General features: G+C 41.3%; 1 protein-coding gene across 2 annotated transcripts in view; it reads right to left on the reverse strand.

The window, feature by feature from the left end:
* Positions 1 to 314: 314 nt before the first annotated feature.
* gabrb2a (gamma-aminobutyric acid type A receptor subunit beta2a) overlaps positions 315 to 14105 on the reverse strand; it is a 32181-nt gene continuing 18390 nt past the window's right edge. The window contains exons 5-10 of one of the 2 annotated variants that reach the window (XM_029442002.1): positions 10709 to 10791; positions 6541 to 6678; positions 6109 to 6261; positions 3997 to 4238; positions 3413 to 3553; positions 315 to 2334 (exon numbers count right to left, since the gene is read on the reverse strand). In XM_029442002.1, coding sequence (XP_029297862.1) covers positions 1978 to 2334; positions 3413 to 3553; positions 3997 to 4238; positions 6109 to 6261; positions 6541 to 6678; positions 10709 to 10791 — 1114 coding nt within the window. In that variant the 3' untranslated portion in view covers positions 315 to 1977. The remainder of the gene's footprint in view (positions 2335 to 3412; positions 3554 to 3996; positions 4239 to 6108; positions 6262 to 6540; positions 6679 to 10708; positions 10792 to 14105) is intronic. The other variant, XM_029442003.1, reaches the window with a different exon arrangement.

Consider the following 14105-nt stretch of genomic DNA (forward strand, 5'->3'; position numbering starts at 1 on the left):
CCCCTGAGGCCGGGGCTGGCGCTCGGCCCTGCTCAGACCCCAGCCGAGCCCATCTCGGCCCAGACCACCACCGTGGCCTCACGGTCCGACTCCTCTGCCGCTCCATCCATTATGCAGCCAATAGTCCCCAGCTGCAGCCCTCACATCCCTCTATTCACCCCTACGTTTCCTGCTCTCGCTTGCCCACTCACTCCGTGTGTCGGGTTTAGTTGTTCACTCACTCATTCAGACACTCAATCAGCCGTGAGCCCGACAGTCATTCCTCATGAACAGCCGCACATTCATCCAGGACACACAAAACCGCCAGCCGTGTACTCTGTTATTGAAGTGATAGACTGAATTGAGTTTTAATTGAATTTAGATACATCTTCATAATTGCTGACAATCATTACACAAGATATTTACAGTCATTATGAAATATTACAATTGGAATTTACAGAAACTTTGTACAAAATATGCCTGACTTCAATGCCTGGATAGTGTGGTCCTTGTTTAGCCATTTCTGGAGAACAAAACATTGACCCAAAAGTCACTGGTGTCTGGAAGTGCTTTAGTTTCAGCAAGTAGATGCTTTTAGAGTCCATTAAAAAGAAAGAAAAGAGAGAAAAGTCCAAAAAGTACAGAGTCAGCAAAGTTGTGAATTGTGTTTTTCTTTTTCCTCAGTTAAATTGCTCTTTTTCTTTTTTTTGACTGAATGGAACATTTGATCTGTAATTCAACTGCAAAAACAACAACAGAGACCCATTTAAATAGAATAAATCCATAATATTTACACAATAATGTGAGTATTGATTTATAAAAATGAATCATCTCTTTTTCTTTAAACATGATTTATGTTTATCTACAGTTTTTCAAAACAGAAACCTAATCACAATGAAACGCATCATACTTCTATCATTCAATTCTACTGATAATGATGATTGTGGATTGCCATATTTATGCAGCAACTCTGGTTGCAATGAAACTCAGCTCACCTATCAGCAAAGTTCTTACACCAGCTTAAGTCGTGTTAAAGCCATTCTCCGCCTCTGAAACTCCTCACACGATGGCAGAAAGTACGGAGGAGTCAAATGTTCTCTTTAAAAAAATAACACGTGGTGAAATGGACTTGATTCTGTCAGCACAGAAAAGCAAAACAAAAAGCGTCAGTGTCCAACAGTCCCGCTCTTTCACCGGATAACTTGGGACCTTCAACAACTGAGGAAGCTTTTTCTGTTCAGCATTGGCACCATTAAAGCCCCACAGGAAAGTCCAGAGAAAAGAGCGCCCACTGCTGTCCAGCTGTTGTCATCCAGCGATGCTCAAACATCCACCCAGGTGGGCCGTCCTAAGCCAAAGCTGCAAAATGGTAACTGACAGACTAACCTCAACTAGTGAAACTAAAATGCTTTGCGCTCCTTCATCATCATGACTGAGATGCAAATGAAATCAAACATAAGCATGCTTTTAAAGGATGTTTTTGATATACAGTAATTATAGGAAAATAGACTATCAAGGATGACTCCTTTAAAATCATTTATAAAGCTTTCCTGGATGCAGACAGCTCGGCTACGAAGTAAATAGATACTAAACAAAACAAATCCTTAAAGTATATGCAAACACAAGCATAAATATTTGATCCACAGAGAGTAAGCTACGAATGACAAATATTAGTGATATATTGAAATTCTGGAACAGGCACCATTTCTGTCTTTTTAAAAGTCGCTCTTCTTTTTCGAGTGTTTGTCAGTCGTTTTAAGGTGTTTCCCAAATCCTAAAAGAGTCACTGCTGACTGAAGTGTTGGGTGCTGCTGCAGTCCATCCAAAAGTCTTTGCATTCTCTTCACTTTTTCTAAAATGAACCAGCTAAAAAAAGTTGGTGCACTGTTTATCTCTCATTCTCTCCCTCTCACATCACCTCCCTCTTGTTTTCTCTCATCTTCCCTAAATCCCCGACACCCCCCTTCTTTGCAAGCTGGCCACCGGACCCCGCCGGGTTTAATGGACGTAGTAGAGCCAGTAGACGACGTTGAAGAAGGAGAAGACGGTGGGGAAGATCATCCTGGACCACTTGTCGATAGAGTTCACGTCGGACAGGTCTGGGATATTCACCTTGAGCTGGGAGGCCCGTCTCCGTAGGCGCGACTTCTTCTGGGCGTGGCGCTCCAATGCGCTATGGCCATAGTTCTGGCGGGCCATGGCTGCCCTGCGGTACTGCAGCGTCGAGCTATCATAGGCCAGCATGGTGTTGCGGGGGTCACCGGGTGCTCCCAGGCCCCGGGACAGATCCCCGCCACCACCCATCTCATTCTTCATCTCCAGGGTGCTGAACAGGATGTTGTCGTCAGGAGTCATCTGTGTGAGGGTGTAAAAACAGGTGGAGCCATGAGAAGTTACTGCCAAGGGGAAATCTGAAAGTGTTCAAACTAAGTCTAGTAAAATTATTATTAGCTACAATGATTATTAAGTCATTCACGGTGTAAAAAATACTGATGAGGTGCTAGAATGGGTAATGCAAATGAGTCAAAAATTGTGTTACTTACAGTGAGCACTTTAAATTATCATTGATCATCTGTCAATCAATATCTGAGTGATAACACAACCACAAGACTATGAGATAACATTCCTGGAGGAGCACAACGTACTCCCCAAGCTAATTCTCATGGAGAAATCTTCATTGTCATCTCAGAATTTCAACCAGAGTGTGGTTAAAATTCTGTCGATTCACAAGACAAACTGAATAAAAAAAGAGAAAGCAAAGGAAAACAAATGTGACAGGAGAAGGTTGAGAGAAATAGTAAGGACTTTGCAAAGATGGAGGAGAGGCTAAAAAGGTTCGGGGGGCAGGTCAGGAAAGACGTTGTGGGAAGTGAATTCGGATCAACATTTCTTCATCCATAGCCTGACTTCTGAGGAAAACGTCCCTATAATCTAATCCTGTCCCGCTGTACATGCAGCTTGTTGTATTTTGTTGTTTTTGTGTAACTCACTTTGAAAGCGAAGCCAGTTAGTTGGCACTATTCATCAAACTGCAAATGATCTCTTTCTCTAATCGGGCGATCCATTTCTTTTTTTCAATTGCTTCACTTAGTCTTACGAGAGTTATCAATTGAGTATTTGTTTCTGAATGATATTATCTTAAGAGAAGCTACTGATGTTTTCTTCTCTCTTGCCCATCAATTTATATGTACAGCCCAAGTTAAGATTAAAATTAATGCCTGCAGAAATCAAACTGCTAAGCCATGTTTGTCAGGAAAATGCATGAAGAGCAAACCAAGAGAGGGAAAAAACACAATGGTGGGAGTGATGATCAAAGTTGCCTTAAAAATCTATAGAAATCAAAGAAATGCACAAAAACTACAGCATTTTCCTCTGATCTGGATTGATTCAGATTGATGACATTGTTAGTTTTGACTTTCAAAACCTCCAGTACCTTATTTCTTTGCTCGCCTAGTCCTAATGCGGCATCGTCCACAAAGATGGGATCCCACATCGAGTCATATGCGTCAATTTCCCTCTGTTTCATTCTGGCATACAGAGCATCATCTCTCTGAACTACATTTCCCACCAGCCACTGCAAGCATACAAAATCAGCACTGTTACTTATGGGAAATCGTAGCTTGCCACACTCAGAAGGAAAGGGTGTTTTATTTTTTATGTTGCTGTTGTTCCTGCTAACTTTAGCAGCTGGATGAAATTTAAAGGGAAGGTGATTTTTCCAAGGCGCCTTGCCCTTTGAGACACAGAAATATGGAGATAAAGTATAAGCCAATCATTGCTTCTGCATTCACTCTTTCAGATCCTAGTCTGAGTAATAAAGTTGATACACAAGGCTAAACCAGTGAGAAACGGAGAGCTAGAGCAGGAGTAAAGAGTGCTGGTAAAGGACATCAAGCATTGATCACAGCATCACATTGACCTTGAGAGGAGAAGAAAGTCATTTGCTCCCACAGAAACAAACATACACATTAACCGACAGAACAGATACCTCTAGAGGAAGTTCGCCTGCACATGTACCTTGGGGTCGGGTCTCAGTTTCTCATTATTGGCCGTGGCTGCTTTCTCAGCCGCCTTCTTCTGTCGCTGGGGGCCCTGGCCGAAGAAGATGTAGTTGACAAAGGCGTACTCCAGTAGGGCCAGGAAGACAAAGACAAAGCAGCCCATCAGGTACATGTCAATAGCCTTCACGTAGGGGATCTTTGGGAGCGTCTCTCGCAAGTGGGTGTTGATGGTGGTCATGGTCAGCACCGTAGTGATCCCTGGATACCACAGGTCACACGTTTAGAAAGAAAGTGAAGTCTTTAGACGCTGTAAGACATTTTTACCATCATCTGTACAGTGAAAAAACAAGGTTGTCAATTTGACCAAAGATTATGTTAGAGTTAGCCATGCTAGCCGCATGGCTCTAGGTAACGTCGATCTGTCGGTCCAGACTGAAATATCTCAGCAACTACTGGATGGATTAAGATGACATTTTGCACAGACATTCATGGTCCCCAGAGTATGAATCCTACTGACTTTGGTGATCCCCGGACTTTTCCTCTAGTGTTGGTTGGATGGCTATGAAATTCTGTGCAAAAATTAGGAAACATTTCCACTGAATGGTACAACTCGACTCGACCCGCTTTTGGTACCAGGTACTTTTCCACTGCAGATAGTAGCCGTCAATGTAGGCAAGATTCTTAGCTGATCAACAAAGTGACGCTGCGTGAAACTGCCTTAACCAATCAGTGTCCTGCAGTGTTTTAACTCCACCTTTTAGTATTGTCTCAGATCGCTTGGAACCTCATGCCAATGAGAAAACAAAAAATAATGAGTAGAGTTGTGCCTTACCATGCATTGGAAATGAGTCACGTGCCCCTTTAGGATGAATCATATACATTTTGGTGATTCGTTAACTTTTTATCTTGAGGGAACAAGGATGTTTTATGTCATGAGAATTTGCCCTACATCAAAAGGACTGAGATCAGGTGCTCATCTTTAAAGGATTTGAGTATGTGCATGTGCACATAAGCATTCATGTTTATCAAATTAATTATATAGCATTTATTTATAGCAATCATACCTGAAGTAATGTGAACACATATGGACAAAAAGATCCCTCGAATCCTCCTCAGACTGAAACTGTGTGTGTGTGTGTGTGTGTGTGTGTGTGTGTGTGTGGTTTATATCAAATTATGTATTCAAATGGACACAGAACAAACTGTAGGCTACTTAGGAGCACACTGTAAACATCTGCTATTAGTCACAGCACAGTTCACCTGTTTTTTGACATACACACACTACGTTTGATACATTAGTCATCTGCATGCACAATCTGCATTTGGTCAGATTCACACGTATTATAAATAACCCGGCAGCCAGCATTGTCACTGTAGCATGGAGCCTCATCTCTCATTGGCTGCGCTCGCTTGCTGCTTCTCAGCTCAGGACGCTGAGCGGAGGCAGATCTTTAAATCATGCTACCCTCTGAATGCACTGTCTGAGGCTCCAACCCACATGTGTCCCCCTCCAGAAAACAAATGGTGTGTGACAAGAACGACACACATAAAGCTCAAAGCCATTTCCTCTGCCGCTCTGACCTGTCATACCCAAGTTTAACACTAAAGGGAGCTTTCATTTCAGTATCAGTGGTAGTTTGACATTCATGTAAAAGCATTAAAATGTGTGAGCTGCATTAAAGCAAATGTTGCCACCTTTCATTCGGCTGAAATTTAACCGTGATCTTGCTCTGATAAGCTGGGATCTCCGCCAATGAGAGGCTCCGATAGACAGACAGGCAGAGAGAAAGACAGCACGCTTCAAGGTCGAGCTGAAGCGCATCTCGCTCTGCATGAGTCATGCATATAGTCATCTCTGAACAACAGACATTTAGCCAGGCAGCCTATCACACACATGCTATCACTCACATGCTATCACTCACATGCTTAGAGCTAATGAGAAAAAAAAAAAGTAAATGCAGGGAAAATAAAGAGTATAAACCAGAGATGAGGAAGACACAATATAGATCTAAAGCAAGTCTAAATGTAAAGGGCTCAACATGTTAAATGGCTCTTTTCATGCTCTGTTATCATTTAGCTTTAGGTTATTTCCCAGGGTCACTGTTCAGCATTGGCGAAGCGGTCCTACCCAGGGCCACTCTGGCAGCCGAGGCGTCGTAGTTGATCCAGAAGGAGACCCAGGAGAGGATGGTAATCAGGATGGAAGGCATGTATGTCTGCAGGATGAAGTAACCAATGTTCCTCTTCAGTTTGAAGCTGAGGGACAGGCGGGGGTAGGAACCTGAAGGAGGCATAGGGAGAGGAAAAGGGATAGAAATAGATTTTCCTCAATGACGCTCAAAAAAAGCTATATTTTCCTTGACACCAGGGAGGTGCCATATCTCCCTTTTTGTGCGCGTGTGGATTTTAATGATTGAAATAAAACTATGAAATGTTTTTCATTTACAGTAAATGTCCTGATTCACAATAACCTGTTTTCAGCTCAACATAGCAGCAAGTGCACATGAAAACCTGCTGCTACAGAGTCAGGGGACCAAAGACAAAGTTGACTGTTGTGTACCTGTAGAGAAGACCACATTCTTAGAGATGAGTTTATAGTCCACAATAGAGAACTGTGGCAGCTCTATTCTGTCGACCCCGGACACAGCGCCGTCTCCACCTCGCCAGTAAAACTCAATATCATCTGTGGTGTAGCCATCTGCAGACCAAAGAGAAACATTACCATCACTCAGTAATGCTCTACAATGAATAATAGTGTAGTGTGGTAATGTTAAGTAATGTCAGGGGTTTAGAGTGTTTTAGCTCAGTAGTTCCCAACCTGGGGGTCACAAAGTACATTTGAGGGGTCACAAGATCATTATAATTTTGGCTATGTTAAATTATGTTAATTTCCGGGATGTTTTTTGTTGCTTTTTTTTTAAACAAAAATTGTGAAATAGGATAGAAAAAGAGATATATTAATCTTTAAGGAGGTGTCACCAGTTGACTTTGCTTTGTTTTAAAGAACTATAAGCCAAAAGGTATCGGGAATCACTGTTCTAAAGCAAACACACATTTTAAGATTGATTGGTTTAAGTTTACATTTACTTCAGCGCACTATGAAAACATAACTTGACACCTGCTTCAGATTTGTATTCCATCACATAACTTTATTTATAAACTATAAACGCATGTTAATACAATAGCAAGCATGTCATTTTTAAAATGCTCTCTTGGTTGTGTGTTCAGGTGCTTGTTGGAAGATCCAGAAACGTCACCTGCTTGGCTGTCAGCCACCAAACACAAATCTTTTAATACAAAAAAAAACATGAACAACATAGCTCATGATTTCAAAATGTTTCAACAATCTCTTAAATCGTGTGTGTTGTAGATTTCTTGAACATGCCAACAAGGAACAGTTTTCAAAAGGTCCTGTGTCCTCCTCAAGTACACCCCCAATAAAAGCAAGTAACATTCACAAATAAATGTGACTACATGTTCACCGTGATGGATTACCATCTCGAGCAGGATTGTTTTCATAACCTACTGATATCAACTTGAAGCAAAGGACATTGATTTGAAATATTTCTGTATGCTTTGTAGAATGATGCCTAAAAACAACATTTACACTTATATATATATATATATATATATATATATATATATATACCACATATATGGTGAGTCTAAACTTCCCGGAGGCTTCACAGTGTAAAAAAGTTACAATTTAACTGCTCAAATATGGGGACCTACTATTGGTGTTTATAGTAGAGAAAAAGAAACTCCAATGCACATGAAAGACTAATGTTGGGCGCAAAGCATTCTGCAGTAGCAGCTCGCGTGTACATAACACAGCAGAGATTTAGAGCTTGGTGTGTTTGTTGCACATGGATGCAGACGGGGGACTCCAGTGTTGGAGACGGTCTCTGACATCAACAGCAACGCAGGCAAACAGGGAGCAGCCATCTCTATTCTCCCTCACATCGCTCGAGTTCTACTTTGTCTCCCTCGTACTTAAAATAGAGGCAGTGACCTATTCAGATGTGATGAATAATTAAACTGCAAGGCTTTGATTTTTAAAAATTAACACACAATTCTTTGTTGCTGCTGCGCTGACATTCAAGGTGAAGTTAGTCATGTTGCTCGTGTTGGGTTGTTATTGGTTGGACAGGCAGCTTCACCCGATGCCTTTTTTCACAGCAGACATTTTGACTTGTCATAAGCAAAGCACAGGTGTTACTAACAATATCAGCAACGGATGTGTTCTTCATGAACCTGCATGCTCAACACATGGACCCTGGAACTGAAGAGCCATTGTTAATCTTACGATTTACACCGACTGAGACATCTCAAAATGTCTGCTGTGAAAAAGTTAAGGTTGACGTTAATCTATATTTCCAACGTCTCTTTACGATTTCTGGCTTACGTATGGAGTCTGTGGCACTCAGCTTCCTACTGAAGATGTAAATCTTGAACAGCAGGTAACAAAGAAAACGCTTGGCACTGTAGCTTTCAGCAAATGTTAGTAAGGAGTAAATTCTGTATTTGTTGGGGACTATTTTCAGCTGCGGATTCATCCACATTTGGTGTTCTAGTGAGTAATTACAGCAGCAGGACGATGTATTTGGGATTGACTCAAAAATAAACAGCAGTGTGTGTCTTCATAGTAATGAAGGAACTTGTCAGCCATTGCACTTGTGTGGTTCACTCATGTGTTTTAATAGTCTTTGGCCAACAATGGAGGTCTATGGCACAGAGGAACAAACTAGACTTTGGCTACACAAACGATACTTGTTAGTAGAATCAATTTTCAGAAGAGAAGAAAAGCTTGCTTTGTATACTCAACCATAGATCAGAAATGAAATCAGGAAAATGGGGAAAAATACGGATATGAGAAAAAGTTACAAAGAGGAATATTAACACAAGTGTTAATATTAATACAGTGGTCTAAACATGTTGGCTTTTTTAATGATTTAGCCACTATAATAAAGGCTTTTTAATATTTCATCAATTAATTGTTGGGGGGTTATTTTTCACGGGATTTGTTGAAAACAAGAAAAGTATACATGATCGTCAACCTCATTGTTTAATTGTTGCCTGGGTGAAATAAAACACAGAATACACTGAATACACTCTGGTGCAGCTGTGGAGCAGAACGTGGTTGATGCTGAAATTGTACTCCAGCAGATACAGTAAGCTCTCCCTCCACGCCTGCATTGTCATCTTCCCAGACTTGTGCAACTCTGCATCACCCCAATTAGGGCTGAGTCCACCATGCTGCTGTTTTGATGTGCAGCTCAGTTCAGTTCTGATAAGCCATGACAGGCTGCGATCAGGAGGGTGTCGAGGAGTTTGAGGAAAGGGAGCGTATTGGCACAAAGAACATAATATGGGAGCATTTTATGGCGTGTACATAACTGGTCAGTTTGTAGCTCCATTAGTTCTGTTCAGAAAGATGTCGGTGTATTTATTCTGGGCTGTGAGCAGTATGAGCTCTAAGATATGAATACATATGTGGGTGTGTATTTGCATGTGTATACATGCACTACAATATATGTTAAGTGTTGGAGAGGTAGAAATCAATTATGGCTCTGTCCGGCATGTGAGACCAGTGGTCTGAGCCTCAGCAGTGAGCTGCTGATGTATCGGGGGATCTGGGGTTTTAAGACTTGTGTCTGTTAAAAATGCATCAAGTTTATCAAGGGAAGTGCGAGTTCTCTGGGCTCATTAGTCTGAATAAAATAGCATGCTCTGGCATGAAGCGATTCCAACGTTAAAACCATTGCCAGTTAATCCATATGAGAGCAGATACTGCCTGGTGATCAAAACTGGAGCTGTGTGTGTGTGTGTGTGTGTGTGTGTGTGTGTGTGTGTGTGTGTGTGTGTGTGTGTGTGTGTGTGTGTGTGTGTGAGGGAGGAAGTGTGTGTGTGTGTGTGTGTGTGCATTTTGTATTGGGCTGCCTGAGAGAGGAGGAGGATGAGGAGGAGGAGAAAAAAAGAGAGCATGAGTGATGGAGAGAGAGATAAAAAGGCTAGGAGAAAAAAAAGACGAGGATGAGACTGTGCAAAGAAAGGAGATGAGAAACGGAAAGGGAGAGTGATGAGGAGAGAGATGGCGAGCATAATGGGAGAGGAGCAGCGAGAGGCGGCTCTGACCCGCGCTGTTTTTGTGCTGCTCAACGCTGCTGGCAATAGCGTGATCAAACCCGGAAAGACTGAGCCCTACACCACATTCCAGCCCCATAATCCTTTTCTCCGGGGACCCAGATAAAACACGCAGAGGACCTCGTCTTTCTTCTCATGTTCCTCCACACTCCCTCCCTCCCTCGAGAACGCCGGATCACGTACAATTACAAACTCCATGTGAAATGAGCTCTCTGCACTGAACAAACATGGAGGCAGTTTTGGGAGGAAGCTACACATAACATCCACTATCAGCACACCCCTGAAACACTGGACCTAATCAGGCTCCTCCACGCCTTGGGAAGCCACTGCAGTTGGAGTTGAATTAATTAGGGTGGATGTTATCAGTCAGTGAGCCATTAGTGATGTTCCTCTTCTCGATGCGTATCGCTTGATATCTCATCAGCCTTTCTCAGCGCTTTACATGCAGTCTTATCAACCTTCCTTCTACCTTGCCACCACCAGGCCCGGACCAGATTTCAGAGCTGCATGTGTACGTGGGATCTGTTTAATTCTACGTCTATGTGTGGGCGTGAGAGCTGGTTGTCAGGGACAACGGTACTTACAGCTTTCAATCTCCAGGGTGCAGTTCTGCTCATCTAGAGGGTAGCGGCGCAGGTCCATCATGCAGGCTGCAGTGGTGGTGATCCTACACACAGAGTGGGATGGAAAGATATAGGATTTGACCTTCAACATAAAGAACGTTGTAAACGTCAAAGCAGGTTGATGACAAATCCATAAAACTGAGGAGCATGTGATATCGAGCCATGACTTCAAAAACAACAGGTTCAAATGGAAAATCAAACAGGTGGATCAAGATTAACTCTCAAGCAAATGCTGTTTTCCAAATATGAGAAAGTTATGCTCATAGTTTGTTGAAAAATAAAAATAGAAGTAAAGGAAATGATCTACGTTTGCTCACCAGAGATGAACACAAATCATTTCCACAATCTTTCATGGCCAGTAGTTTTGCTTCTTCTGTCCTTTTAATAAGTGTTTCCGGTTTTGACTTTAAAGAAACATCCTGCTGATCCCTGCAACTAATTCACAATGACTACTTTTACAAGTACAAGATATTCTGTTCTTTGCCCTTCTTCCAAAAAAGACAATATTCCTATAAGCTGTTTACATGGCTAATGAAAAATGAATATTCAATGAATTGGACATCTCAACCCCAGCCCTGCAAACTGTTGGCGAGTTGGATTGTGTACAACGCACAAAGCTGTCTGGAAACAGGCAAGAGGCCGTGTGGCAAAACCCCCAATTGAGATGCATATTTAGAATGCGCTGTCTAAGAACTCTTATTGTTTGTCTAAATGTTGAATTGTCCCGTGTATACAAGCTTCCAGTACAAAAGGAGTAAACTGCTCTCATTGGACATTCCTGTATCAATAAAGGTTGAATTAATACATTTATGCATTTTCGTATCAATTGATTCAACAAGTGAAAAATGTAAGCAGGTTTTAATTATGCAAAGAAAAGTAATAAAATGAAGTGTACAAAAAAGCATTGGCACTATTGTCCTTCACTGCAATGCAAAAAGTAAATGCAGTAACTAAACAGAGCTTTTGCCTTTCATTGTGAAATTGTACTTCCGTCCATCAGTGCACATATTGTATCATTCCCTGTTAGTACAAAAAGTACATACATTTCTTTATACAATTTGCAACAACAGTATACTATAAAAAATCAACAATACATATCATTTACTATTAATACTGTATGTAGTATGTAAATGTAACACATCACTGGATTCATTTTCACGTAGATAAAACAAGAACAAGGTTCAACCTCTGGCCACACAATCCTTTAATAAAGAGTCGCTGAGTGTGAGCCAGCCACGTCCGACAGGTTCACTCAGAACGACGTACTTCCTGTTTCACACACGACAAGTTGGCCAGAGCTGAGACGGGCTGGCACCCGGCCGTGCCAAACCCCGAGGCTGTCTGAGAGAGACTGGACACACAATTTAACTAAAGGGACTAAATCTAGCATCCTGGACTAGTAAAACAACACACACACAAACACACACAAACACACACACAAACACACACACAAACACGCACACACACACACACACACACTGATTGATATGACATGATAGCATCATGCAACCATTAACAGTAATAGCAGCCTGTGGAAGAATTCCCAGTATAGTAGGTTGAAGTATTAGTGACCTTGGGTTTCCCCTGTCATAACTGGTTACTATCAATCCATCCATTTATTTCTTTACTGGTCCATTCATTCATTCATTCATATAGTCTGTGAGAGTAGTGAGTAGATTACACTTGACTAATTTCACCAGTTTGTCAATCTTACAAGAAAATAATTCATAAAACTCAAATTTTCTTACTTAGAGTAAAATAAATCAGCCAACGTTATGAGATAATTATAACACATTTCACAGTTTGAAGTGATCTCACTGGAGTGGAAGATATTATTTAAGATTTTATAAAATGTAATAGTTCAAATAAACAAAAATGACTTTGTAATAAAAAGGTGGTATGGATAAAATACTTAATCGTGGTATATGTAATTTTAAAATGAAATATTGACACATTCTGTATATATATATATATATATATATATAGTATATATCTCATGATAAAGTTGAATTTGTGGAAAATAAATGGATAACCTTCTTATCAATAAAACAACAGACAGGTGTTTGTTTTTACTTAATCTAGTAAATAAAATACTTCATCATTTTGTTGCAAAACTCACATACAACTTCTAATATAACATGCAATATTGCCATTTGCTAATTAATTTTCAACATTGCACACAATAGATACAATAGATACACCAGAGATGTTATATCTATATATTATAGCTGTCTTGATAAAAAAACGACAAAATCTCTGATGCTAGAAACATTTATATTGTCTGATGGTACAATATATATCAAAAATATCTCCCAACCCTAATCGGTGAGACGGAGAGTTTTTACAGCCAGTCTAAGAAACATTTTTGGATCTGAACACATTTCAGAAGAATTTCACAATTCTATCCTACTTAGCATAAGATAGAATAAACCGTTGTGCCATGGAGCAGGGGGACACTGTAGCAGTAAAAACTAAATCACAATATATTTCCTCTCTTAACTTCGTCATAACTACAAACTTATCTTGAAGAGTGCTTTGTCTTTAATAATTAAGAGCAAAAGTTTATTTGAAATCCGTCTACATAAGACTTGCAGCTCCCCTGGGCTCAGCCTGGCAAGTTTAGGATTTCATTTTTTGAGATGTAGAGATGCACAGTGTTTCTCTCTCACACACTCAGGCTCTCTGTCTCGCTCTCCCTGCCTCCTTTTTCTTGCTCTCTGGGCTCTTATGTAAGAGCCAGTTAGCAGGGCCATGGTGCACTGGGGGATTAACACAGGAGTCTTATATCTGTCCTAGTTTACCCCTTTTATGGACACAACTCACTGGGATGTTGTGCTCACCAGCCAGCCACTCATCACTCACCATCAACACCACTCAATCATCACGGTGGCAGAGGAAGCACAGGGGAAAAGCGGAAATGAGGCCAAAATGGCAGGGGTAAAAATAACAGCCTATTTATAGCCCACCTACATCATCAGCAGAAGTCTTGAAGCTTTTTTGTCTGAGACTCTGCACTGATCAAGAGCTGCTTCTGCATCCCTGGCCTAGCTAGCATGTCCAAAAATATGAACGCTAACAATTAATAAACAGCTAATAACGAGGAAGGAGGAGAGACGGATGAGGATTTCTCTGAAGGATTCCCTCCCCGTCTTCGCCTCTCCTCCTCTTCTTCCTCCTCGTCATCTCGGCTACAGCGGGAGTCTGCTGTGGAGCTCTGCAGCAGCAGAAGCAGCAGCAGCAGCAGCAGTGATCATGAAGCATAGGCTTGTTTGCTCTTCATCAACATCAGGGCCGGTCCCTCTCTCTCAACCCAACCTGCCGGAGGAGAGGCCACGCTCTAACAGATCACGCAGATTCA

This window comes from Cottoperca gobio, chromosome 10 (assembly GCF_900634415.1).
Source record: "Cottoperca gobio chromosome 10, fCotGob3.1, whole genome shotgun sequence".
NCBI classification, from domain to species: domain Eukaryota; kingdom Metazoa; phylum Chordata; class Actinopteri; order Perciformes; family Bovichtidae; genus Cottoperca; species Cottoperca gobio.